Consider the following 26,646-nt stretch of genomic DNA (forward strand, 5'->3'; position numbering starts at 1 on the left):
TTCATTATATTGCAAATAGAAAGTTTAAAATTAGTGTGTTTGAATAATTATGGCTGCGACATTATATACATTTGGAGTAACTGAGCATTCTGGAGAACACAAAGCATACTGGTCGCAGATATTGCAGCCCCACAAACCTATCTGCCATGTCGATCTGATGAAACCCTGATTGTGGTTGGAGATTAACACCCACTGATCACTGAAACTGAGTGAGATCTCTCCTTGGCAAGTCAACCTTAGCATACCATCTGCCACACTGGCAGGCAACAGCCTGCCCGGTTTCTGCTGGTAAAAATCTGTTCCAGCATTCAAAGAGGGAAATTTAGAACTTGGAATAACACTTTTATTGACATGAAAAATGAAATAACAAAACAACGGTGGTTTTTTTTTTATAACAAACATGTTTTATTTTAAATACAACAAACGTGAACACATTTATTTTTAAGTCACTGGCTTGATTTCATTTGTCTCAATTGCCAACTGAGTATTAATGATCTTTTTTTAAATTAAGGAATACACTGTTGGTTACCTTCCTTGAAGATAAGTCAGAGAAGCGTCTTTCTGAAGCTCACAATTTCCCACCACTTTTCTCCTCCCTTTAGGCCGTGTCTCCCAAATGGCTACGCAATATAGTTCATAGTGAAAGGAAAATGCCCTGGATATTGCTCTACCATGTTGTTCCCATTCTCTAAATCACCCTGAAAACATTCTGACATTTCTTTCAGGTCCCACGGGACAAGGTGTTATGCAAGTTGGGACTGAAGGAAGAATTGGGACATAAAAAGAAACTCTTTGAGAGCCACTGTGGGTAATGAGCATGCATTCTTTATCTCCCCAAAATATATGACTCTGCTTTTAATCACCAAATCCCGGAACAAGGCCTTGGAGCTGATCCACCACACTTAGGACCTTGAATACGCCTTTTGCTCCTTCGCTCAGTCCAAGGATTTCACATATAGCAAGTTACCTTTCACTCCCTGAGTGCAGGGAACAACATTTAAAAAATTCATGCTTGTGCCAGGTGGAAATGGCACAGCTAAGAGCAGACCGTTGTTTCCTTGTGCTAACAGGGGCTATTAGTGGACTTCTCTCGGTTTCCTTGCTCTTTTTTTATCAGCAGGGTTGTTGAGGACTCTCTGGTGTGCCAGTTGTCATGTCACTAAATGTGCCCATTGGTGTTCTTCTTTGCTTTGTGAGGTTTTTCATTCTGAGCTCCTCCCTGAACTCATATTTGATGAGACTGGGCTCATGGGTGCAGAGATGAGCGTAGGCATCTGCTAAAGCCCTGATGTGAGGTATGGTGAGTTCTGTTGGGCGTAGAATGGGGTCCACATCTGCCTTCTGCATCATCTCCTGTGTCAGCTCAACTCGACACGCCTCAGGGAACAACTTTCTAAAAAAAAAAAAAAAAAAAAAAAGACAGAAAAAAGGAAGTAAAGAAATAGTAGTACAGATTCCAGCACTCAGGTCGCTTTGATATCGTCATGATCATGCAAGATTAATAACATCGTAAAGTTCAAACAGAAAGAACTTATCCCTCAGCAATTGTTTCAAATCTGTGACGTTAATTGAAATTACACAAAGGGCTAGAGCTGCTCATGAATTGTTAATTTGTTCCACTGCCATGCTCCATAATCAAGGGATGTAGACACTGACACACAGAGGCAAATTGCTTTCTATGTAAAAGAGGCATCTATGATTTAAACACATGCCCTGGCTCTTACCTGAAAAGCTCCTTTTCAAAATATTAAAAACACAGAGGAAGCCGATTACTTTAAGTTCATTTCCCTGCGCAAGAAGTCGTTCTGTTTTCTGCCTCTGCAGGTTGGTGAGCAGTATGCCAATTCCACACACTTTGCAGTACAGATGCTTTTTAGGCGCTTCAGTGCTGGCGCCTCCCCTTCAATTTGGTGCCTCTGCCACCGACACACTGCAGTTACATAAAAAAAAAATGCAGCCCTGTCTTCCTATGCCACCTCAATGACTCATAATTGCTACTCTCTTTCACACAGCCAGTGTTCTTTTGTTATCTGGGCCTACATACACTTTCCTAACAAGCATGAGAGTGATGGGCACATGCATGTGGGCGTGTGGGTATGCTGCTGCTGGTTTTTCAACAGAGCTGAGGGTGCTTTGATTTTGAGAGTTTAGATACAGAAAGCCTCAAAAGTTGTGCCTTTGTCGGAGTGGCATGTGTGCGTGTGACAAAAGCGAATCAAAAACCACTCTAATTTGTGATAAAATGAAGACGCGGCTGTCAGAAAACAGAGAATGAAAAATGAAGGGAGAGCATGATAGATGAGATGAGATTAAAAAGTAAAACAGAGACAGAGGGAAGAGAGGATAGCTGCTTTACATGCCACATCGAGTTGGATTAATACGGCTTACTCTACTCCTTTATGGCAGTGCTTCCTGCGGAACTGGAAAACATTCCTGACGAGTTTCTCCACCAGTTTGAAAGGCTGCTCGATCTGAGGTTTAACCAGAGGGGTGAAGTGAACAACTCCCACGTCCACCTATACACACAGAAACACACAGAAACACACGCACACACGCACACACACGCGCGCACACACACACACACACAGAAGGAGGAATCCAAATAGCAGGGGGTTAGCATAGACCTTCGAAATGAAATTGTAGAGCGTATGCTCATGGGAAAAAAGAAAAACAAGTGGCGAGAAAGAGCAGTAAGATTGAAGAGAAAGGAGACTGTAAAGTGTGGAGACAAAGGCTGCAGATAAAGGTTGCCTGACAAATGGCAAGAGGGAAACAAAGCTGGACAAAGCGAGCGAGAGAGAGAGAGAGAGAGAGAGAGAGGTAGATGGATCAACACATTGGGATGAAAGAAAAAAAAAAAGGCAGAAAATAAGATGACGCAGCATGGCTGGCTGGCAAACCAGTTCCAGTTGCTACAGTAACACCTGTGCGATGGACCAAAGAAAATAAGTCTCTCTCTCTCTCTCTCTCTCTCTCTCTCTCTCCTGTCTGTCTTCCTGCAGCTGCATCAACACTGAGTTTTGCAATACCTATGAGCCCTCCTCACTGCTCTGTCTTTCCCACTCTACCTTTCCCACTGAGGATGAAAGCAATGGAACATGAACATGGATTGGTCATGAAATTGGTACGTTAGGCAGCCACAGAGCTTTGAGGGCAACTCAGTTGATGGAGGCACTCTGAGTAATTCATGTACGTCTGCTTTCAACTCCTGAGAACCAAAAATCACTTAAGAAAGTCCTGTTAAAACTACAACTAGTAAAATCCTTGATTTGTAAAGTTCTGCTATTTGTTACCAATACTAACCTAGCTTTAGGCTGAGGAATACATTAAATAACTATTTTTGAATTACTTTTCCCGTCACATAATAACTGTTTATCCATCAGTCTTGGCCTTTTCAACTGTTATAAAGTACGTTTTGTTAATAAACCAGCCTTTTAGCCATTCATTCTAGTAACCCATTCAAACCGTCTCAAGTTACTTTTGGATGACATTTTATTCTGTGAATTCATTTCTTTAAGCTAATCATTTCGACTGGCCATTTATTGTTATAATGATATCACATTTTTATCAAATAATTTTGGTTATTTCTAATTTATAAAGAATAATTTTTGGCTTCTTACTTCTTTATTGTAGAGGGTAGAGGATAGAATAGTGAGATTTGGGGGAATTTGAGTCGGGCTGCCCGTTTCAAGTGTTATAGCCTCTACATGAAGAAAGCCATACAACCGCAAGGCTAGCCAGATACACTTGGCAAACTATTTCAATTGTTGGCTAATAATTTAAGCTTATTCTGTGTATTCATTATATAACATAAAGCCATCCATTTGAAAAATCCATGTATTTTTTTGTGTGTATTTCAGCTATATGCTGCTTTCGGATAACTATTTTAAACTGTCCAATATTACTCTAAGCAATTAAATGTTAAAAATGATTTTGTCCATTACTTTGACTGTTTAAACCTTACATTGATTTATTTTAGCATTTTCATCAATTCAAGCTATCCCTTTTAACACATGACTACATACTTTTGAGCTAAGTGTTTAAGCAAACCTCTCTGCTTGTTTGCGTGCTAGTTTTCACACTTTCATCAGCAGTAATCAGTGTTGAAGCTGACTCAGTTTGATGGATATTTTTGGTCTATCCTAAATGGGAAGTGTAGTTTTTCAAATTGGTTGATCCAACACACATTTGATGCTTTCCGCAAACCTTCTACTCATTTATCCACTGGCATTAACGGACCTTCGAGGGCTGAACTGGTGTCGCAGTTGTAACCTTACTTTCAGTTGTTCACTAGCTGCTTCCGTGCTTATTGTTCCTGTGTCAGCCCTAAGCTGACATGACATCCTGTTGAAGTAATCATGCCAGACTCACCAGCGCCTTCCTGCTCTCAGACCTCCTCCTCATAAGCATTAAAGCATACTGTAAATACATCCACACAATCTTTTACTCTACAGCTTGTTCCTCTATGATGATGGATTATCCACTGTCTTCATCATCTGAACGCCACGGTGGGATCAAAAGAACCAAAATACATTAAAAGACTATTCCTGAATCTCTGGATCTGTGTGTTTGATACACACAGAAAGCAATCATCTTTCAAGGGAGTGTCACATGATGCTATTCAGTCCTGCAATGCATAGCTTTAAGGGCTGCACCACAACAAGAGAGATACTCTACTGTGTGCGGACCAATGGCACAGCAAGACAGTGGGCAGCCGAGCAGAGCAGTCGGCTGTCTGTCTTCCATAGTTGGTAATATTCTTACAGCACAGAGAGGGACTGTACTCAGACTGGCTGAGCAGACTGACAATGGGGCTTGTAGGAGGAATTCAGCAGTGTGAATCTTAATAATAATTCATTTCATTTCCCTTATGGGCTTTTTGACACTTGTACTTGACAAGATAGGACTCTTTGCATAGCAAGAAAAAAAATAAACAGACAGTATATGAATAGAAAGAGCTCATCTGAAAGAGAGCACCCTGAGAACTAAGAAGTGAAATGAATGTTATTTGATTAAGGATGTACAAGATTTGAAGACATACTGTACAATAAAGACAGAAGTTACACGCTGAATGTACAGTGATGTGAATACTACTGAATAGCTGAGAAGGTATTTGAATGAAGGCAAATGTTACTTGTGAAGTAAATGTATGCACATGCATAGATTAGATTTTTGCAGTCTGTAAATATAAAGTCAAAATTCCAAAAACACCTGCTTTCCCCTGCTTACTAATACAAAAAACATACAAACACAGCGGTTATTTAAGAGGAAGAGTACATGCCCAGTAGAGCTCCTCCTCATGTATTCTTTGTATATCTGGACTGTGTGACTCACTCTCATTCACAGCTTCCTTGTGCTGTCTTGGGAATGGTGTTGTTAATTAGGGGAGTTAAACAAAAGCGGTCCAAAGACATGCAAAGGATTTCCCATGAGTGCCTTGGATTCCCCATTTCTGTGAACAACAGAGGGGAGCTTTTGGGAGCACCTGTGAACCGCAGCACTACCCTTTATCAGATCTACAGACCCCCTGTTTCCAGAGACACCAGGCTGCTGCTCAGCTTCCTGCTGCAGTGGTGTTAAATAGGACAGCAGTGGTGGGGATTCTCTTAATAGTCCTGAAGGCAAGTCGGAGTAATAGTGCAGATAATGCTTCAAAACTACTGGATTTAACATTTGATAGTTAGACATGCAAGAAGAAAGGAAGCGTAAGTGGCAGCTCTCAAGTACATGTGGAGTACAGCTGTTGAGAGAATCTCATGTTACATTTTTAATGTTTAGGTTTGTCTTGTTTGACAGATTCAAACATTGAATGACGACTGGGGTTTATTATGAAGTGTCAGTAATGGTCTTGGCTTCTGCTTGATCAGTCTATTATTAATACACCGAACCTTTTAGTTGAAATGATGCATTTTAAATACAAAAGCAACCTTGCAGGTGTTGGCAAAGGGCATCGAGAGGCTGAATTATTTAGTTGGGACTTGTACGATGAGAACCCGCTTCTCCACCTGTCTCATCACCATGTTAGGATTTTGGTTTTGGATTTGCTCTGGATTGCAAAAAAAAAAAAAAAATACTTCCATTAGAGTTTTGGTGATGCAAAATCAGACTACCATCTGTTAGGCAGACGCAATAAAAAAAGGAATGTCTTTAATTTCACTCTCTGCTGGAATAATTAGGCTATTTATATTCCTCACTTCATGATTTAAGAGAGGAGCAAGGGGAGAAGTCGATATTGGGACTATACAGCCAGCAGCATTGCAGCCATCAGCTTGTCCAAGTCACTTTGCTGCTATGATTTATGTATGGCCTTGCTACATGGCTTCACTGGGTAGCACCGCTGGAATATATCCTGCTCCCTGCCATTAATCCTTCGCCTGATAACCTCAACATGCAAGGAAACTCCGTCTTAAATCACACGCCGTCACCTGGGCCCTTCATTGAGGTGCTATGAACATGCCTTCACCTCACACCCCCCACCCCCCACCCCCCAAACCCCTAAAATACTTTGCCTCTGCTACGAGATCCTGAACTGGAGAAGCAGGCTGACTTCGTGTCCCTCTCTGACAAGCTTAATACCTCCCCCTTTGCTCAGGTTCTCTCAACCCCCATCTCCCTGGGTCTTTTATTTACACTGGCGGTGGCAAGGATCATAAATAGAGAGTAAAGAAATGCTCTGATTATGATTAGTCCTTGTAGACTTAAACCAACTGTCCAATCCAGCAGTGAAATACAAGGGGATTATTGCCACTGCTTTGGTGTCTCCATGTGATTGTTTTGTAAGGATCTTTACTTTATGTCATGAAAATCCCTCTGGCATCAAAAGGCTTCAAACAATTAGAAATACAGTGAACCTTCTTCTTCCCCTACATGAGGTAAAATAACTTATCTCATCAACCAAGCGCCCCGGCTTCTTCTCCAGTAAAAAAAGAAGGTCCTATTCTCGTTATTCCCCCGAGGGCATTTGAAAAGGGCAAAATACGGCAGATCACAATCTCAAAGTCACACGTCAGCTTTTTCTGCACCTCTAAACCTTTTCTGTCCCATCTGAGTACAAAAGCCTCACATCTATATGAACAGACTTATGCGTTAACCTTTTTCCGGTGTTTGACCTTCCCAAAGCTCACTATTACTCCAGCTTTGCCCTGTGGTTGTCCAGTTCATCATTCCCTGTTTCCACCTTCGATGTCTCTTTCTTGGTGAGTTCCTGCCCGATGTCGTGTGAGCAGCAATCTTTTATGTCCCTCTAAGCGTAACCAAGATGAGATGGCAGGGGCCCCAGGGCATCAGCTTACTGTGCTACCTGAGCGACCAACACTTCTGATTACATAACAGCAGGTTCTGTAAAAGAGCAGGGGGATGGAAGGAAGTCGTACACATCCAGGGAATAAACGAGACAGAAAGCTCACCGAGATCCTCCGACCAAGAGGGAAGAGCTGCATTAATCATGACAATACTTTAGGAAGACACCCTCCGTTACATCATTGGAGAGAGACAGCCTCTCAGAGAGGAGAAGGCAGCAGTCAATGCTGCTGAATATACAAGGCTGATGTAGCTTGAGGGGTTTTAGGAGGAAGGGCTTTGGCTTCCTGTGCAGGCAGCCCAGCGCACTTCCCATGAAATCGCCCATGGCATGCAAACAGGACATCCAAGACTGGAGCCCTAGTCAAGAACAGCTCCATGGAGAGATGCTTTCGTCATAGAAAAGCTTGAACTTTGCCCAAATATGTGAAATATATTGGTCCAGTGGAAAAACTAAAAAAGGACAACATGGGAAAAATAGTTTTGATGGGATATTTAAAAAGTCATAAATGCCATTCCCCCATTGTTCACGTGGGAATCAGACTTCATTATGTAAGCTGAAGAGCCTCATTATTCAAGACAGTGACGGTTATTTTACAACCTGTCAGAAGGGTTTTGTATTACAGAGGTTTACACATTTCATGTACACTGAAACTAGCCTGCTCGCAAAAACGAGATTGCATTGACAGTGACATCACAGCTATCACACGACACCTTGCATCTCTGCAGTGTACAAAGCCGTTTCTGTAAGACGATGAGCAAGGAAACCAATTACGCAAGGGAGGACATAAAAGAGGAAAATGCAAATTGAATGATAAAAGCCCTTCGTGTGGGCAAAAAGAGAGCGCGGCTGGTCCGGCTGTGCCTCAGAGCGATGCTGAGGAGAGGCTCGAGAGCTCTGCTGTGAGGTGATAAAATAAAGGGGACCACGCTTATAATAGCCCGCAATATCTTCACACATCACAGCGTCACACATCTGCACTAACAGTGTGTATGTTAACCATGAACTGCTCTTCTCTCCTTCCATCTTTTTCTCCCCTTTTCACCACTACCTCCCTATAATCTATTTATTTATTTATCTCACTCCCCACAGAACAACACCAGCATCAGCACTTAAGATCTCATCTGTTACAAGTAGACAGGTCACACGGCATACTGTACGGTGTGTGTGTGTGTGTAGAAAACTGGAAAAATGTTTCTTCCCTCTGCAGCGGTATCCCACAAGGAGCCCAGAGAATGTTGCTCTGAAGGTTGCCACCAGCATCACACTGGAGGTAATGTGGCATGCAGCATCCCTGCATTCTGGCCAGATCTCATTTTAAGAAAAGGGTCTCTTAAGGGAAGTTTATGGGAAATACAATGTTGGATGGAGAGAGCACTGGGCCATATTAAACTAACAGATCAATAGCTAAACAAATCAATTGCTACCACCCAATCTACACGTAATAGCTACACATCACTATTGTCAATGCCGGGATGTTTCACTGTAAGTGGGGGAACATGTGCAATATTTTCCCACAGCTGGCTGTTTTTGAAAATGTGCCTATGCAGCAAAATATAAGCGATATACATCTGCATTTCCAAGGGTAACAGCCCTATTAGCCCTGACTGATTTTTTTTTTTTTCACTCTTATCATTTTGTCCTCTTTGTCATTCATGACTCAAGGCCGCCCTAGCCACTCCCACCCTTGTTGTGCGTCCTCTAAATAGAGAAGAGGAAAGACAGGCTGAGACAGGGTAGCAGCTGTGAATTTTAGACTCCTGCTGACTGATGCCTGATGAAGATGATGCCCCAGGGACGGTCAGTTTTGGAATGGTGGCGTACACATGCTCCTCTGGGCCTCTGGACCAAACCATAAACAAATAAAAAGCTTTCGCAGAACACAACTCTGATCAGCTTGTCTGGATATAATGATAGCATTTTTTTTTTCTTCTGTCTTAATTAGATTACCCTTCCCAGTTGTGTGGTGGGGCTGTTTGGAAATCTAATCTAGACTTTGCATCCCGGCTCTTTCTTATCTTTTAACAACAGCAGGATGGTTTTGTGATTTCTGAGCAGCTCAACACAGTTGAGGGGTGGATGGAAACTATTTTGTGGAAGTTACATCCACAACAAGAATAAAGTCTTTATAGAGCCAACTTCCACCTATTAGAGAAACAGATGAAGCTCTGCAAAATGTCCTGCATTTGTATTATTTTAGGTGAAACATTTCAGCTTCACATGAGGGCAAAGTCGATAGTCATGATGTACCATTATACATTTCAGACATTTCCAATTTTTTTTGCTTCAGTTTAAAAAGAAAGAAAGAGAAATACTCTAATTTTACAAAACTCTGCTATGCATTGTAAAAAATTGCGTCACAGTTTTCAGTTCATAGTTTATATTTTGCTGATTGTGGAGCGGAGTAACATAAGATTAAAATAAAATGAAATAAGAATTTAATTTTCAAAAGTTGTTCCAACCTTGCAGAATTCATCTGGTTATTTCTTGGGGGAAGGATGGTGTTATAAAAAAAATGTTTACAAGAAATGGCATAAATTACAGAGAACAGAAGACTTAAGCAAAAAAATAAAAAATAATAAAGACAAACAAACAACAAAGGCCGGATAGGCAAGGACATTTTTGTATTGTTTGTGTAAGCTGATTCAAGATGCTTTTATAGCCTATAAATAAATTGGCTCTGGACATGATCGCTATCTAAGTGGTAAATTGTTAGAGCCCAGAGAGAGTTAGAGACAATTAGATATTTAAGGTTGAAAAAAAAATCGGATTTTAGAAGTTTAATTATGGGCTGTAGATAATCATTTATCACGATAAGAAAGCAGAGGTGCAGATCAGGTCTGTTTGGGTAACGGGGTCGGTTATTGGTTGTCAAGAAAGAAGGAGTTGATAGATGTAGACTACCGGAGCAGTCTAACCTTTTATTAAGTTGCTGTTGTGAGGCAGAGGCTTTTATTCTCCAGCGCACACTCATACACACACAAACCAGCAACGAGAGAGAGAGTGGGAGAGAGAGAGAGCGAGCAGGGGGGAGAGAGAGAGAGAGAGAGAAAGAGGGAGACAGCCGGAGCGCCACGGTTATTTCGCCCAGGCTCCGGCCGAGCCTGTGTGGTCCACGGCGCTGGGATGTCCTTTGATACGCTGTTGCTAAGGAAATGGATGGCTTCAATGGGTCCGCGGTCCGGGCTGTGTTCTCCTGCTCGCCCCCTCACAGGCAGACTGTCTTTCTGTGTGTGACTGTGTGTGTTTACAGGGACCACTGCGAACAACGTGACGCGTCAGCGCTAGCTCTGCACCAGCCGGGGTAAGGGATTATTTCAACATCGCTTTCCACCCCCCCCCCCCCACCCCCCCACTCCTCCGAGGACCACAAAACAACAGCAAACACTTAAGACTGAGATTCAAGATTATTTATTCAAAGCTTGGACCACCTGATTATTTAACAGGAGAGTCCACGATGCGCCGCCAGGAAGTACGTCTCAGTAGCAATAAAAAGAGCAGGTACATAAACAAAGTTTAATTCTAGCGGCTGACTGGATTGAATGAAGTGATATTTTACCTGAAGGAAACGTGTAACTGTGAACTACCTTTAACAGTCCGCTCAGTTATTGAGCAAACAGCACTGGAACCCAAAGTGGTAGAATATATTCAGTAAATGAGGGGGGTAAGGGCACTGCAGCTTTAAGTCCACATAGCAATTGAGGATTGCAAATACCACAAATTCATTTCTCCCTCTCCAATAACAGCTCTGTGGGGCTCCGCTAGGGAAAAGGAGAAGGCAGCCCATAGAAAATGCATACATGCAAACAACCCCAGTGTTTTGCCTACTTACTGTATCAGCCAGAGCCAGCTCTTATTGCTAGTGCTTCTCACTGCCCTTTGTTTCCAGCTCGAAAAGTCTGGGCTTGCGAGAAGTGAATGAGGGGGAGGAAGAAAGGAGGAGAGCAAGAGGACCCACTCAGTTCAATTTCTCCTTTTTCGTCTCTCTCTCTCTCTCCTCCAGCACAGTGGAGCCACCGCTGAGGTGCTGAGGTGCTGGAGATTTGACCGGCAGCTGGTACACCACAAAAGGAAGGAGGAGGCGGCTGGGCAGTGGGGTCAAGGAGCCTGGCTGGCGCTGGGTGAATGCAGCCTGGCGCGGAGAACGGCTGAGGCGGCGGCGGCGGCATTTACCTGAAAAAAAGGAGCATGGCATCCACGGGCATGCAGATATTTGGATTTGTCCTAGCGCTGCTGGGTATCATGGGTGCCATGGTGGCTACTCTGCTGCCCAACTGGAAGGTCAGCGCAGACGTGGGCTCCAACATCATCACGGCGATCTCCCAGATGCAGGGTCTGTGGATGGACTGCACATGGTACAGCACGGGCATGTTCAGCTGCACACTTAAGTATTCAGTGCTTTCACTACCTGCGTACTTGCAGACTGCCCGCACCACCATGGTACTCTGCTGCGTACTTGCTGCCATGGGTCTCTGCCTTGCATCCTTGGGACTAAAATGCACACGTTGGGGGGGTGGACGGCGCTCCAAGCGGCACGCTGCGATTGCCAGTGGTGCCTGTTTTGTTGCTTCGGGCTTTCTGTGTCTGGTGCCTGCTTCCTGGTTTACCAACGAGGTTATCACCAACTTCCTGGACTCAAGTGTGCCCGAGAGCAATAAGTTTGAGCCTGGGGGAGCAGTGTATGTGGCCTTTGTTTCAGCAGGATTCCTCTTTGTTGGGGGGTCCATCTTCTGTATGTCCTGCTCGGGGAAGAGGCATGGCCCCCAGGATCTGGTCCTGCTCCCTCCCCCTGACAAATTGCTGCTCCAGCAGCAGCAACAGCAACAGCTGCTTCAGCAGCAGCAGGAGCTCCAGCATCAGTACTGCTCTCTCTCCCCATTAGACAATAAGACTGGCTACAGCCTGCAGGACTACGTGTAATAAAACAGTGCTGTGTATGCTACGGCTAAAAGGAGACGAGCCTGAGGGGAAACCATCACGGCTTATGCTCCACTCCAGGCTCTTCTCCAGATGGAGGAGGAGAAAGAAATGAAAAAGGAGGGCAACAACTTTGAATTCATTTCCCTCTTCCTTGCTCTTCTACCTTTTTCTGTTTTGCAAGCACAAACAGTGGAGGTATTCCCTGAGCAGCGCCTTGGAACAAACAATGTGAATGTGCAAGGAGCCAGGATAAGGTGCTGCCGCATCCAAGGGAGCCGCTAACCAAATGCAGACATCCTTCATCAGTAAATCACAGAAAGAGTTCCCTCGGGGGAATGGATTAAGCAAATAAGGAAGGCTTCCGTGTAGATTTTTTTCCCCCCACCTCGCCAAAGGTTTGAATTGAAAGGAGGAAAAAAAGCAATCATTTAGCTGCTATTTACAATCGTTTGGAACACTTCCCAATTGACAAAATAGGCAATATATCGCCTGAGTGCAGTAGGTGGAAACCTTTTCATAGCAAGCCATTGTAGATTTTCTTATACGTATCCACTAGAATGCTATGTGGAAATGAAATAAATGGTCATATTTTTAGCTACTAGAATGATGTTGATATTTTGCCTCTAAAGCATGCTGTGTGGAGCCTGTCTGTGTATTTAATACAGCGGAATGCCTGGTAGAGGACTGAGACATAGCCACAAAATGCCTGTGCCTGAAAAGCTGTAGTAACATTACCCTGCTGTAACTGTTCAAAGAGGTCTGTCAGGAGGAGGAGATGTGGGCTACTTGGCTGGATTTGAGACAGAGAAAGCAGACAAACAGTTGCCTGCCTCTCTGTCTCTCTGCAGGTGGGAATAAGCAATGAGATGGAGAGTAACAAATAGAAAGGAATTCAATCCTTCAACAGAGTTGACTCTCTGATATGCTGCTTTCATACTTACATTGCAAAAAGAAAAATGTGCATGTAAGAAGCAGCTCCCCATCCTTATCCTTCAACCGATTCCTGCACGCCCTCAGACATTTTCTCATGCTCTTGTGTGTTTTAGTACACACAGTAAACACTCAGTCATGCCAGCGTTTTGCATGTGCTTTTCACTCCTGTCATCCTCCTCCACACTGCCATGGAAACAGAATTCAGCATTCAAATGGCTTTATTGTCTGGGGGTATGTGTTTGTCAGTTTGCGGATGTGGAGTTGTTTAAGGGGGGGAGCTTCTTCTTTTTTTTTCCTCCAGCCATGGCTCCATAAGCTTAAATCAGAACCTCTCTGCACACACTACTTCCTCTAATCCCCCTTTATTAGCCTCTGACATGATCCTGCATCCCTGTTGCGGTGTCAGAGGTTGTGGGAGACACTCTTCTTTGCTGCCCACTGCTACGGTGTCTACACCATGCAAGTAGGCTCACAGGGATGAGCAGATGTTTAATGGTGCAGTGGCAGAGAGGCAAAAAAACGAAGCAGAAAAGGAGAAGCTTCTCGAGTTATGGTCCATTGGGTAGCTGGGTGGCAGGCGGCTAAAAAAGGCTTGAGTCATTCTCCATATGTGACTTGTATTCCAAGTGCGTCAGCAGTGCGCATATGCTACCAGTCTGCACCTGCAAAACGTCTCAGTTTCCCAGACTGCAACCCCTTTGCTATGTAACCATTCGTCTTTTACCTTCATGCCATTCTCTTCCCTATTCCCACACACCTTCTGTCCTTGTGTCACATGGATGTGATCATGAGAAAGCTGATGTATGGTGAAAGCATGGTCGCCCTACACACATGCACGCATAAACAAAACTCCCACCTACTCATGTGTCGTAGCGCTGTTTCACTTTCACACAGCCATGCAGAGGAGCATGTCTGCTCTTTAGTGGAAGGACGTTGGAGGGAAAACATTTTTTTTGTGCTTGAAACAGGCATTGGCAGTGATGTATAGAACTGCACGTTCTCTCCTTCTCGCTCAGAAACATGCAGCTTCCTGGGGGGAGAGCAGATGGCTAGGCCCAGCTCGCCACCTGCAGGCTGCTGCTGGCACGCCACGGGCATCTCTGTGGGCATCACTGCCGGCCCTGGCAGCCCCCTAGGGCCGGGTTTCCACCCCACCCTGACTTAGCCATCTTGACCAGCACAGACAGAACTGGCCTCCTGACAATAACTCACTGCCCAGGCACCATAACCAATGCAATAAACTAAGTAAAGAATGTGCCATGTCATCAACTAATACTGACACGATATGTGTTTGAGAATGTGCCAAATGTCTCATGATGACACGTTTTAATATTAAGTGGAGTTCTTTCTGTTTATTTTTTTATTGCGTTGTTTGTACATGAATTATACATTAGCAAATGTTTTATGGATTTGTGATTTGTTCTGCCAGACTAAGTCTCAAGTCAACTAGATGCTTGTGTACAGACCAGTGCAGCTTTCGAGGGTTATTTTAGATCCTCTTTATTTCTCATTTCCCCAAAGCACAGCAAGACTTCACTGGGCACGAGAGTTTCAATGGAAAGATACAAGTGTGGTATTTTCTAAATGAAAAAAAAGTATTTGTTTCAGGAATTCTGGTTTACTGTAAGTCTGTGAAATCTGTACACAAGTATCTGGCCTTTTAATGTGTTTGTTTTTACTGAGGGATCAGGATTCCCTCTGATTGTTTCAATATAAAATACAGTATCATGTTCATATCATATCTTCTTTATAAGAAGACTACGCAATGCACCTTTACTTGTGTTACTTTGACAGCAGTTTGTTTCAAATGGCTGAGCATTCCAGGTTTCCTGGACCAGTACAAATAAATAACACTACTGGCACTCTGGAAAAAAAGGGAACAATTTCTGTCTGATAGGATTCAGGTGGGAAGTAGAACCTAGAAGTTTCTCTTTTTTTGTGGCTGTGCGTCTTGATCATCAGCACGCGATTTCATTAGCTTATAAATGGCCAGAGTGCAAAAGTGACTAGGTCCTAAAAGTCTAAAGAGTTACAACTCTACTGCATATCCTGTATCGAGACAGTGATTTATCATTTTGATAATAGCAGCTTATTTTTGTGGATGCTTTAGCACTTCTTACTTTGCCAGAGCAAATTTGTGATGATGAACAGTTCACAAGTTCTGATACAGTTGTCTCAATGTGCTTGTGCAAGTAGTTCTATTTTTTACCAATAAAACTATTTTGTGAAAGCAACATGCTGCTGGATAAAGTCTGTTGTGTGTGGCTGATAAGGATCATATCTGCAGATTGTTGGATGGTCCAGGCTGTGCTGAGAGTATGCAGACTGCTCGTACAATACACAGCACCAGGAATACGGCAGTGTCAGTCCAAGTGCAATATGCATCCATAAAACATGACTATGTGCAAATGGCTTTTGGAGAAGTACTCCTTCCTGTAATATCACACCTATAGCCTCTTCCAGTGATTGCATCTCTTTTCATTATAGCATAGGCTGATACATGAATATAATGTAAACAACAGTCCCGTGTTAAATCTGACTGTCATGAGTTTACATTCAACATGTGAAGCTGTTGACTACATTAAAGATAACCACAACAGAACAACAACAAAAGGTAAGAGGTTGTGTATGACAGACATTTACATGAACAGCTGCATCTGATCTTTTACAAGAACCTACGCTGGTTTAGCTGCAATAAGCACATATTAGGATATTTCAGATTTTAAACAGAGTGATAAGTAACAAGTTGCTAAACAGAAATGTCAGACAATTTTTTTGAAATATTATTTAAAACCATTTAATTTTTAACATTCAAATAATCATTTTTGTGCAGTCAAATGGAAACATTCATTTCCAACATGCCTAAGTCACAAGATTTTATGACTGATATGAAGGGATTTCTATCAAAATGATTTCCTGATAATCCAAATTTGACAAGTAGAGCTGAGTGAACTAGTCGATAAGGATGGATACGATACCAGTACTTGGGTCCTCATTATAAGGGTAAGATGTTAATAACCGAGTAACGTTTCATTACTCCTGCACCTGTTGTTATCAGCTACACTAGTTCAGCTTAGTTAGTGTTAGCACTACATGTGTAACTGATCTTTTTGAGTTTGCCTGACTGAATAAACAAAGTATAAAAATACAGTACACAGAGGTGTAACTCCGGGTTAAGTCCGAACGAAAAATGTGGCTGTTTGCGTTCACACATATAGCTCCTCTGGGAAATATCAGGAGTTTTTAAGGAGTTTTTTGCAAGTGTGAAAGCCCTAATAGTGGACAACAAGAAGGTCTGTATTCAACTTCTTTTTTTTTTTTTTAGAGCAAAAAAAAGTAAAAGCAGCGAGTACCCGTTCAAAAGGTAATGATCAACAAAAACAATGATCTCAAACTCTCTAGATAATCTATTTATTTTCTGAATTCTCAGGTTTCAGCTACATAATCACGAGGCAGTCATTTCGTCTATGTGGACTTAAGAGAAACCTTGAACTAATATAATTGTGCAGATGTTTCTTTCTTTTTTTTACGTTTTTGAATAAATGTACTGTATGAAAAAAAACGAGTCATCAAAGTTTGCACTTATTATTGTGTTGTCCTTAGCCTTCAGCAGAGCCTGTTCCACAGCTCTAAAAGAAAACAAAAAAAAAAAAACCTCTTTTCCCTGGCAGAAAGCCTCAAAACTTCCTATGGAGCGCTTGTTGAATAGTTTCTTTCCAAGAGAATTTGGGATCTCATTACAGCTGATTGGAGCCTCGTCGACACCGACAGGGTGAGGAGTGCGTTCTCGAAGCAAACATAGATTATTCAAGTCTCCCTCTCATTCTCCCACTCCTCTCGGTTATGCAACAAGAGAGCGCATCAAATACCCAGCTCCTCTCGTGGGGAACTGCTAATAAGATCTGCTCCTCTGTGTATTTAACCTACATTTTCCATCAAAGGCTTTCACCTCGAGTTGCCGCTGTGACAGATCTGGAATGTGAGCTTAGATGAGGGGAGGTGATCGCTCGTCAATTCGAGGCACGGGTTAATCATGCGTCAGGCTTCTCTTTGAACTTTACTGCCTCTTCAAGATGCGCTGATTGTTTTATTGACCTTTTTGACTGGCGAATGACCTTTCCAAAAGATCAACCACAGAAAGCGAAACGCGAAAGAAGACCAAGAGAGGAGCGTTAATGCACTCCTCCAGGTCTTCTGATGACACGGTGCGGGTAGAGGAGGACAGTCATGCAAATCATTTACCGAACCTCCATCTTGCTCACCACATCGCTTAGAATATAGTGAGCGCCCAAATCGCTCAAGTATATCACCATGCTCAATGTGCTGCTCTTTGTTTTGGACCACCGTTATGCTCATGAAGCTCCAATACTGGAGATATAATGTGGTCATCAGCGCCGAGGGGAGGATGACCTTCCTTTTGCTGGAGCACCTCTGCTCTAGTCCCAGTGTACATGTGGAGGCTGGGGAATAATAGCAACGACCTTGGCTGCGCAGTTTACTGCTGAGGGAGGCAGTTAAAGCCGTGGAGATGACAAAAGGAGCGCGTGCAGGAAAACAATACACTCTGACAGTTCAAAGGAGGCCCGTTAATATTTCATTTTTGAGCATGGTTTGGGGGGGGAGGGGAGGGAACGCATGGCAGGGGAGATTCTGTGAGCTTGAGGTGAGGAAGGCTAAACGGATTAAAGCTGTAGACACATCAATCTTTTGGCCATCTATATCTCTCTTGATGAAAATAAGTAACTGTAAGGATTGTTGTAATTAACAAGAAAAGATTGCAAAGTATAAATTGGACACAGAAACACTATAAAGCTGAAGCAGTTAAACCATTTTTTAGCTGAATCAACTACGTTAATAAGGCCTGCACAAAATCTTATCAACACTTCCACTAAATCCAACCCACACCTTCAGCCCCTCTTAAAAGCCTGAGATTAAGTCATGAAATCACGGTGCATGAAGTCGAAATTACAGCGCTCAAATAACCCGTCATGTTAATAGCTTATAGATTGATGACTTCAATTGTGTTGGAGCTTCTTTTTTTTTTTTTTTCTTCACCCACTTCATTGGTTATTAGTGCATCAAAGCACGGCTACTGATTTGCTTTTTGAAGACGACTTTCTTTTCTTGGTATATAGCCAGGGTTTTAGTAATTCTTCTCCACATCACCTGTGTATTCTGTAGGCGTGCTCGCTAACTAAACAGAGCTGAATTTGCTGAACTGTGATCGCTGACTCGGAGCTAACCCCGGCACAGTTTCTTGTTAGGAAGAGCAATAGATCTCAGGAGATGTTCGTAAGCCAACTCCGCCAACCTCGGCATTTTGTTTAAAGAGAGAAGAGGAAGGGGGGGGGAGGGGGTATTTTTAGCCCTTCTTTACCTTGGGTCTGTGATGTATTGAGACCAAGCCTTCAGGCGTTTACAGCGCTGGCACGAGTCATTGAAATAACTTTCTCGATACTCTTGATACCACGTTTGACCCCGTTTTGTGGGACAGGAATATGCCTTGATGAATTGGGAGCCTGCAGAGTGTGTTGGTGGGAGGTGGGAAAGCAGAGTGGGCTTTGAGACCATTCTCATTCGTGCTGTCGAGGCGAGAGCTGGGCCACTTCAGGTCACAGAGAAGATATCCATCATAGAGCCTGCCACTGCATTACAATGCACTGAGGTGGGTCACATTCAACACTGAAACACCCTCTGCACTAGAAGGTTATCATTCATTTGATCGTTGAAAAGCTGCTGATACCTAGCCATGGAAAGAAATACAAGAGGACATTAACATGTCACTTTTTTGGATGCAGGTCAAAGCTCTCTCTGACAACTATGAGCCGTAATGGATGCTTAATGCAGCATCAACAAATTTAATTTATGCTCCGCTCATCTGGCCTGTGCTCTTGCTCAGCGACGGCGTACAAGGCGAACATCTGTAGGGCTCTCGTCCTGTGAGGCTCAGTTAGTTGGCGGGTTGATGGCTGATGCAGCCATTACTCAGAGCGGGCCGACGACTGGCCCAGACAACCATCTGCTGGAGGTACGCCTCACTTTCCTTTCAGATCGATCTCTGTCATGAAGCTGTCTCCCAGCGATCTGTACTCGCGGAGGTAGTTTTGTGGGTTTTAAATCCCGTTTTTCCAGCCTTTGTTGTTCACTCCATATTTCCCCTTTTTGCTTTTATCTCACTGCGTTTCCAGTCAGCTCTCACTGCCTCCGTTTCATCCATCCTTTATTTCTATTCTCATCTCCCACCAAGTTATGACTCAATTTTCCCTCTTTCCAATTTTCTTTCTCTAACTCATTTTCTCACACGGTTTTTATTTCACCTCTATCATCTCTCCCTCTCCCCAACACCTCCTTTCCCTCCTCACTCGTTCTAATGAATGACACAGCTCTTAGCAGGATGCAGAGCTCTATAGTAGCTCTCCAGAAGAAACAGCGGGTTGCTCGTGATGAAGCATCTATTACACAACTTAAAGACCTGACTGCGAAGGACAGGAGTTGATTTTAATCACATTCTGCCAGGAAAGCAAAGAGGTGGATGAGCAAGTCAAGACGCTTTGCTACTCTTTGCTAATCAGCTGCTTTCTATGTAAAGAGGCAGTGAAGATAAAACTGGATCAGTGGATGTTCGTGGTGAAGATGCAGATGGCAGTATGCACTCTAAAAGTCCTTGACCCCTGACCAGAATACAAATTAGAAATGTGTATTATGCCTGAAGCAACCAAAAACTGCCTTTCCCTTCTCAGTTTGCCTTCTTAGAGGTGTTCCAGGTAAAGCTGTGAAGGACAGAACCCATTTTAAGATCAGTCAATCAATCCGTCAGTCTTTGTGAGAATTAACAGGCTGAGAGCGACTAATAAGAAAAAGGGAGGCAGGTGTGATCTGCAGCAGGACAAACCCAGTGCACTGTGAGCCTGGGGGGGAACACCATCGAAGCAGCCAATCGCCTCTCTCAGAAACCTTCAAGGACAATCTCAGTCACTCAATGTGACATAAGAGAGGTGCAGTCCGGGGGCGAGAAGAACAAGACGGACAGATTAAACAGCAAAGATAAGAGCCTATCCTCACAGCCCACGTCAATACGAGCTCCAGCAGCTGCTAATCTAAAATGGATTCAACATTTCCCTTCTCATTATCCCTTTAGCCTGCACTGGCCAGATCCTATATGTTCAAATCAACTGGCACCCCCCCCCCCCCAACCCCCCCAACCCCCTTCTGTGTTCAACCAAAGCTATTTTCTCACCATGCTTATTTGGAAAGGTTCAGTAATTTCACTGTGTTTCCGTGGCTCTTTGTGACTTGCTGTTAGTTTGACTACACAGTATTAAACCACTTCAGATGTTTTTTTACACTCCACTGATTGCCATATGCGTGGTAAAGCACCGGCTGCGGCATATTTTATTGGCTGGGGTGTGGGAGATGTTGCCGTCGGACAACGACTTCTACAACTGCTGACCAACCAGTAGCATTGTAGTTTCATCGAAATGTTTAAAGATATAGAAATATATGTATTGATTTATGACTGAGCTGAGTTCCAGGACGACTCACTGACAGCAGAAAACAGAACTGCAGGTTCAAGCGTGACAAAGATTAGCTGAACGATGCAAAACAAACAAACCAATTGTGCTCTTTTAAGACAATCAGGTGATCTTAAAGCTTGAGAAGGAACAATAGCACTCCAGCTTCCGGTGCTGTGTGAGGGGGCCGCCGGTTGCAGCAGCTCCCATTGTCCGTGTCGTTATATTTCTGCTTATATTTCTGCTTATAATATGTCTACACTCATGCACTTTAACTCTGTTTTTGCACATTTACATTCAATCTTCCATATTTAATCTTCCTATTTAAGACAAGTAATGCTTAGTTAAATCCTGGTGGTATATATTCACATTCTTAGTTTTGATATTTTTAGTGCTTATTTACTTTGTATTTAATATTATATTATGTTTAGATTTGCTAACATTGTGTTTTTTACTCATATTGTGTGTTGGATAACCTGCTGCTGCAACGCCACAATTTCCCAGTTTGGGATCAATAAAGTAATTCTATTCTATTCTATTCTATAATAACAACTGGAGCCTCAGTTTATTGGCTATATGAGGAGGCAGTGTTACACACACTTTTCAAGAAAAGAGAACAGACAAAGCTTTGACATAGAGAGAGACAGACAGAAACAGAGAGGGGGGCCTCTGATGTTTGGCCGTGTAGTTTGATGCAATATAGTATCACGATATTTTGTGTGGCGATATTATATCGTCTCATTGCGGCCAAGTATCAATATTTTTTTATTTTTTAAATATTTTTTATGATATTTTAGCTTTTGCTAAAAGCTATTTTATGCTTTTTAAATTCATAACAGCTGAAGGAGTTGCACAATTCAAAGGAAGTATCAGTTAGAATGTATGCACATATGCTATCCCAATATTTCCCTGTACTTTACATGCTCACCTTAGATCGGTTAAGTATTAGTTAGTTTATAGACAAACCACTGATTTAGCATCAACCTCAACCTCTCTTCCTTCCAGCCATTGATGCTGTTCAATAAATCAGGCGGGACATTTTTATTGTTTATGCACATTCTGCGTAATTACTTTTGTGTGCACCAGTAAACAGTCCCGAGACACAGAGCTTTTTTATGAATTATACTACATGACACACTAGTAAAAAGGGGGCCTCCACAATGCAGAGGGTATGATAGCATTAATTACGCTATGCTCTCTCTGATCTTTTATAGGACACCAGCAGCGCGAGGCAAGCTCATCAAAGCACCATCATCTCTCCTAATGATATCAGTTCGACCAAGTGCCCATTAAAACATTTAGTGGGGGATAGACGGCCTGTGTGGGCATGTGGGAGGTGCTGATTCATCTGCAAAGCATGCGCATGTATGCAGTGCGTCCACTTTGCTCACATTTATACGACATATGCATGCTAGAAAGCAGGCATGCATACACATGTGTGCATATTTGCAGCACAGGCAAGAATGCTGAAATCCATAAAGCTTTAGTTTGACATATATGTACACAAAAATTAGAAACTCAAGAGGAGGAAAATGCACAGGAAGGCAGCTGAGTGTGATGAAATAATCATTGGGAGCCATTTCTTCTGAGAGAATGAACAATCAGCCCTGGTCTCGTTCACTCAGCTGCCTTTTACTCCATGCCAGAGATTAAATATTTACCAACAGTGGGTCTCCTAAAGAGCCACAGTGTTTTCATGGGACCAACAGTCCATCTCTGACATCAACCTAACACCTATCCTTTTAATTCAGGAAAGGAAAACACGGTTTCATTTGTACAAAGACGTAAGAGAGCTCCTGAGTCTTCCAAATGAGTCGAGCGTCTGCAACCTCCAAATAGATCTCAGAGCAGCTCTCTATTAGCTAACACTCAAATTTCAAATTTCACAGCACCACTTCAATTTTTTTTATGCACCTCCTGGTCCTCCCATAAATCTTTACCCCAAGAATTAAAGAAATTTCAAGTTACGCAAGAGTGACCGCTTTTCTTTTTGCCAATGATACACAACATGAGCTAAACAACGCAGAGGGAGAAATCGGTCCTTAAAAAAGAACTGGGTCCTCATTACAAAGCACAGTGTGATCGTGCCACATCTCAAATACCCACCAGGCATCATTACGACCTCGAGAGGGGCCAAAGACAGAACAGACACAACACTGATTCAACACAGTCCTAATGAAGCCTTAAAGCGAGAGGAGAGCGAGGGAGGGATGAGTGAGGGTGACGTGATGAGGGGAGTCTGATGGGATCATGGGACCAGAGGAGGAGCACAGATTAGGAGATCTCACTCTAATCATATAGTCGAGTAAGAAGAACAGTGAAAACGGAAGCTCGGTTATCTGCTCTTTTTTTTTTTTCTAACTGTCGCCATTTCAAGGATGAAAATTCGACTTTTCTAACATGGTATAACTTTGCCTGAAGTTTTCTTAAAGTTTAAATGTTAGTTCAGACCCAGCTCCAGAGGGTGTACATGTGTGGGCTAAGAAGAGCATAGAGGACAATATAGAAGAGTAAGCAATAGAATAGCTCCAGGAAAAACAACAAAACAACAAAAAGTTTGCTGACTTTTGACGACTTTGAAAAGAAGCCCAGTCTGAGCACATGGATAATAAAAATAACCAGCTAATCATTGCTGCCACGTGTGCCTTAGTCAGTACCTGATTTATTTATTTCAATCTGAAATGGTAGCATTTAATAAAGACATGATGAAATGTTGTGATAAAAGTTCAATCCTACCTCTGGCTTAGGGACAAAGGCTCGCCCGGGGATGGTGAAACAGTTGTGGACTGTGCAGAGATACTGAGCCATAACAGAAAGACGGCTTCTCTGTCTGCTGCCTGTGCTGGCTGTTAACCTCTGGATTGGAGAAGGAAACACTTGAAATTACTGATGCATCTTCGGTGAGGTTATGTCTTGAGGTCATGTACTTTAAGCCGTAATGAAAGTGCCTTGTTAGCATTTTAACAGGACCAAAATTGGAGCATAATGAGCACATAAGTGAATCCTAATTAGGTTTTAATGGCTAATTAATAGTTAAATCAATTAAGCAAACATCAGTAACTCCTACTGTGAACGACTTGCGCTGCCTTAATGATGAACATGTTTCTATTTGAATTGTGAATAATGGTAAATTATGGATCAAGGATTTAATATTTAATTGTAATAAAAAAGGAGTTTTTTGATGATTTTTTTGTGCAAAACAAAAGAGTAATAAAACAACAAGTTCAGACCTCTTGAGAACATGTTATATTAGGTTTGTTAACCAACTTACACACATTTTTTTAAGTAAATTACACCACACTTTAAGCTTTTATTTTATGAAATAATTCTTGGCAGCTGAAGAGGACAATGTTCATGATAGATGTAAATCACAGAAACTAAAACATGTAGCCGTGTCACCCACCTCTGCCACCTCCTTCTGGAACGTGAGTGTGAGTCGGGTGCGTCCGTAGGCGAAGGGCCCCGTTCTGTTGGCTATGTTCTCCAGCCATTTAATCATGAGGGGCGTGGAGACATTGAAAGGGAGATTCCCTATGATGTGAAGGTTTGGTTGATCTGCAAAGTCACACACACACACACACACACACAAAGACACACATTTAGGTTCTTGTTAAATTCAATACAAACAGCAACAGCATCAACACTTGTGTCCCTCACCTTCCTCCCATGGTTTTGCGATATCGACTGGAAATCCTCGGTCCATTCTGAAGGTGAGAATGTCACCATGGACAATCCTCAACTTCCCAGGTGCTGCGTCAGACAAGAGCTGTGAAGAAGGATATGAAATAAAATAAATAATAAAAAGACAGTCTTCAATCACTCTACAGGTGGCTAATGATGCTGCAGTTTCAAATAGACTCAACGGTGAATGCGTCTGAACGTTTCTCTGCTTAATGACCTCGGTAAGACCACATACCATTATAGCTGTGGTGGTTACATTTACCTTGAGCCCTGGGATGAAGCGCGTATCCTTCTCCACCACAAGCAGATCTCTTGCCCCGGCATTAAGGATGGAGCGGGTGAGACCTCCAGGTCCAGGACCCACCTCGCACACATGGGCATCACTCAAGTTGCCTGCCTGACGCACTATTTTGTCTGAAAAGATGGCGATGGACAGCGGACTCAAAAGTGTGTTTCATTGATATCTTTGCATACGACAGAAAAAGAATACATACTAACTTCAGAAAACAAATCATATAAATCAAAGTACACTCTCCAATCAGATGTCTGGATCCGAGTCTCGGGTATCTAAATTGAGATTAATGGCGTGTTATGTTGCAATATCTGTCTGCATCAGTGTGATGCAGAGATACATTAATCTAACAGTCACCTTGCCCAAGGACAAGAAAGCAGATCAGACCTGCACTGCATCACTGATAATTATATTAAGGCTGAAGCTCTGCAAAAGGCTGTAAACAATTGACTCAGTCCATTCACATTAGCAGGAGATCTACTCAACCTCACTCACATCGAAGAGCTTGTCGTTTTCAATGTCTTAAGACAAGGACATGTGAAGCCGTGCAATCAAGTAAGCTGACAAAAACACACACCACACACTGTGCCACAAGTGTAGACATGAAGAAGAAAAAAAAGAGCAGGAGCTTGCAGGTGTTGGTGCACTGCAGATAGAGTGAAAAGAGAAAAGAAAAAAGAAAAAAAAAAAAGGTGTGAGGCAGACTAACCTGTGAGCTTCAAGTCCAACAGAAAGTTCTGGGAGAGCTGTTTCTCCGCTCGCAGGTTGTACAGCTTTATGAGCTCACTGACTGTAGGCAAGGGAGGCAGACGGAAAGACGCCAGTTTCCTTGAGGCAGCCATCAGTCAGATGAACACTGTGGAAAACACACACACAGATAAAAGAGAGAAACTATGACTGATCGGCTTCACCGGCAGCAAAGTGACCGTGAAGCTGGGAGGCATTAAAAAGAAAAGAGCAACATGTGAGGCACTAATGGGAATACTGAGCTGCCAGTCTTGACACTGTAAAGTTGAACAGTATGTTAAGTCAGGAGTGACCTTTTCGAATGGCAATGTGTACACGGTTGAGGACTGTGTTATTGTAGAGTGTCTCTTTACAACTGTCATTCAACTGACTTATTTTAACTCTTAAATTAAAGAAAGAGATGTTATTAGTTTCTTCCTAAATATGATTTTTATTAAAAGGGCAATCTGAAAGTTATTGTATTGATCTAAATGTCTTCCTGTCTGATCTGAGAAGTTGTTATCAATTCCAATTACTTCTTTATCAGGTAATGGGATTGATTACCAATGTCAAACCTTAGGCTGATCCCCTAGAGATATGTTGTTGTTGTTGTTGTTGTGGTTGTGTGTCTCTTCTTATTTACAGTATAATGGTCTCTAATAAATTACCTTCTAATACATGACCTCTTGCACCATCTAGTGGTTCACAACTGAACACCATATAAAAAATGTGAACACACAAAACACAGGATAGCTGTCGTTTCACAACACATATTGAACACACACACATTGTTTGCATTGTTTACATGGTTTATAATCAGTGGAGACATCAGGACAAATATTTACATTTTTCCAATTATGCATTAATAATTTACACATGACTAAAATTAAATGCAAAACATATCAGAACCAAGTGAGGCTGATAGTAACATCAAATCAAGTGATTTAAAACAGAAGAGTATTTTTTTTAATTGTACTGTCAAAGTGACATTTCACTGAGAGGTGACACTCTTACAGTTTTGGACATTTGCAGCTAGCGTTAGCTGCTAGTCCAAATGTCTTGAGCAGAGGTCGCTAAGATAGAGGAATGCTCTCTATTTACACGGAAGACCTGCAATAAGGTCGTCTAAACCGAGGCAGGACGGAGAACACATTTCAAACTGCACATTGACAACACAGAGCTGAATATATACAATAGTTTACCCACGTTTCTCACCAGTGTTGCTTTTTTTCCCTTGCACATCCGTGTTCGTCATTCAGTTGACGTCAAACTATCCAATCAGC

General features: G+C 42.6%; 2 protein-coding genes across 4 annotated transcripts; one reads left to right on the top strand and one right to left on the bottom strand.

The window, feature by feature from the left end:
* Positions 1 to 382: 382 nt before the first annotated feature.
* Positions 383 to 26,646, bottom strand: tfb1m (transcription factor B1, mitochondrial). 2 transcript variants are annotated; one of them, XM_020649855.3, is made up of 8 exons: positions 26,570 to 26,646; positions 25,347 to 25,493; positions 24,608 to 24,759; positions 24,322 to 24,430; positions 24,068 to 24,219; positions 23,401 to 23,520; positions 2,389 to 2,516; positions 383 to 1,393 (listed from the first exon to the last, which is right to left on the bottom strand). In XM_020649855.3, the coding sequence occupies exons 2-8, from the start codon at positions 25,477 to 25,479 to the stop codon at positions 1,114 to 1,116; spliced, it is 1,074 nt and encodes a 357-aa protein (XP_020505511.1). In that variant the 5' UTR covers positions 25,480 to 25,493; positions 26,570 to 26,646; the 3' UTR covers positions 383 to 1,113. The 2 variants fall into 2 exon arrangements, with proteins under 2 accessions (XP_020505511.1, XP_020505512.1); XM_020649856.3 differs by having other exon boundaries at positions 26,579 to 26,634.
* LOC109995946 (claudin-20) lies at positions 10,283 to 15,387 on the top strand. 2 transcript variants are annotated; one of them, XM_020649857.3, is made up of 2 exons: positions 10,283 to 10,604; positions 11,304 to 15,387. In XM_020649857.3, exon 2 carries the CDS (start codon positions 11,489 to 11,491, stop codon positions 12,218 to 12,220), a length of 732 nt encoding a protein of 243 aa, XP_020505513.1. In that variant the 5' UTR covers positions 10,283 to 10,604; positions 11,304 to 11,488; the 3' UTR covers positions 12,221 to 15,387. The 2 variants fall into 2 exon arrangements, with proteins under 2 accessions (XP_020505513.1, XP_065822439.1); XM_065966367.1 differs by having other exon boundaries at positions 11,309 to 15,387.

Source organism: Labrus bergylta, chromosome 18 (assembly GCF_963930695.1).
Source record: "Labrus bergylta chromosome 18, fLabBer1.1, whole genome shotgun sequence".
In the NCBI taxonomy this organism is placed as follows: domain Eukaryota; kingdom Metazoa; phylum Chordata; class Actinopteri; order Labriformes; family Labridae; genus Labrus; species Labrus bergylta.

What these genes read in the sequence shown, in the direction of transcription:
- tfb1m (XM_020649855.3), bottom strand. Translation starts at nt 25,479, where the DNA reads ATGGCTGCCTCAAGGAAACTGGCGTCTTTCCGTCTGCCTCCCTTGCCT. An exon ending in GCTTCATCCCAGGGCTCAAG is followed by an intron (nt 24,431 to 24,607) that starts GTAAATGTAACC and finishes CCTTCTTCACAG; the next exon opens with CTCTTGTCTGACGCAGCACC. An exon ending in TCCAGAAGGAGGTGGCAGAG is followed by an intron (nt 23,521 to 24,067) that starts GTGGGTGACACG and finishes TCTCCAATCCAG; the next exon opens with AGGTTAACAGCCAGCACAGG.
- LOC109995946 (XM_020649857.3), top strand. Translation starts at nt 11,489, where the DNA reads ATGGCATCCACGGGCATGCAGATATTTGGATTTGTCCTAGCGCTGCTG.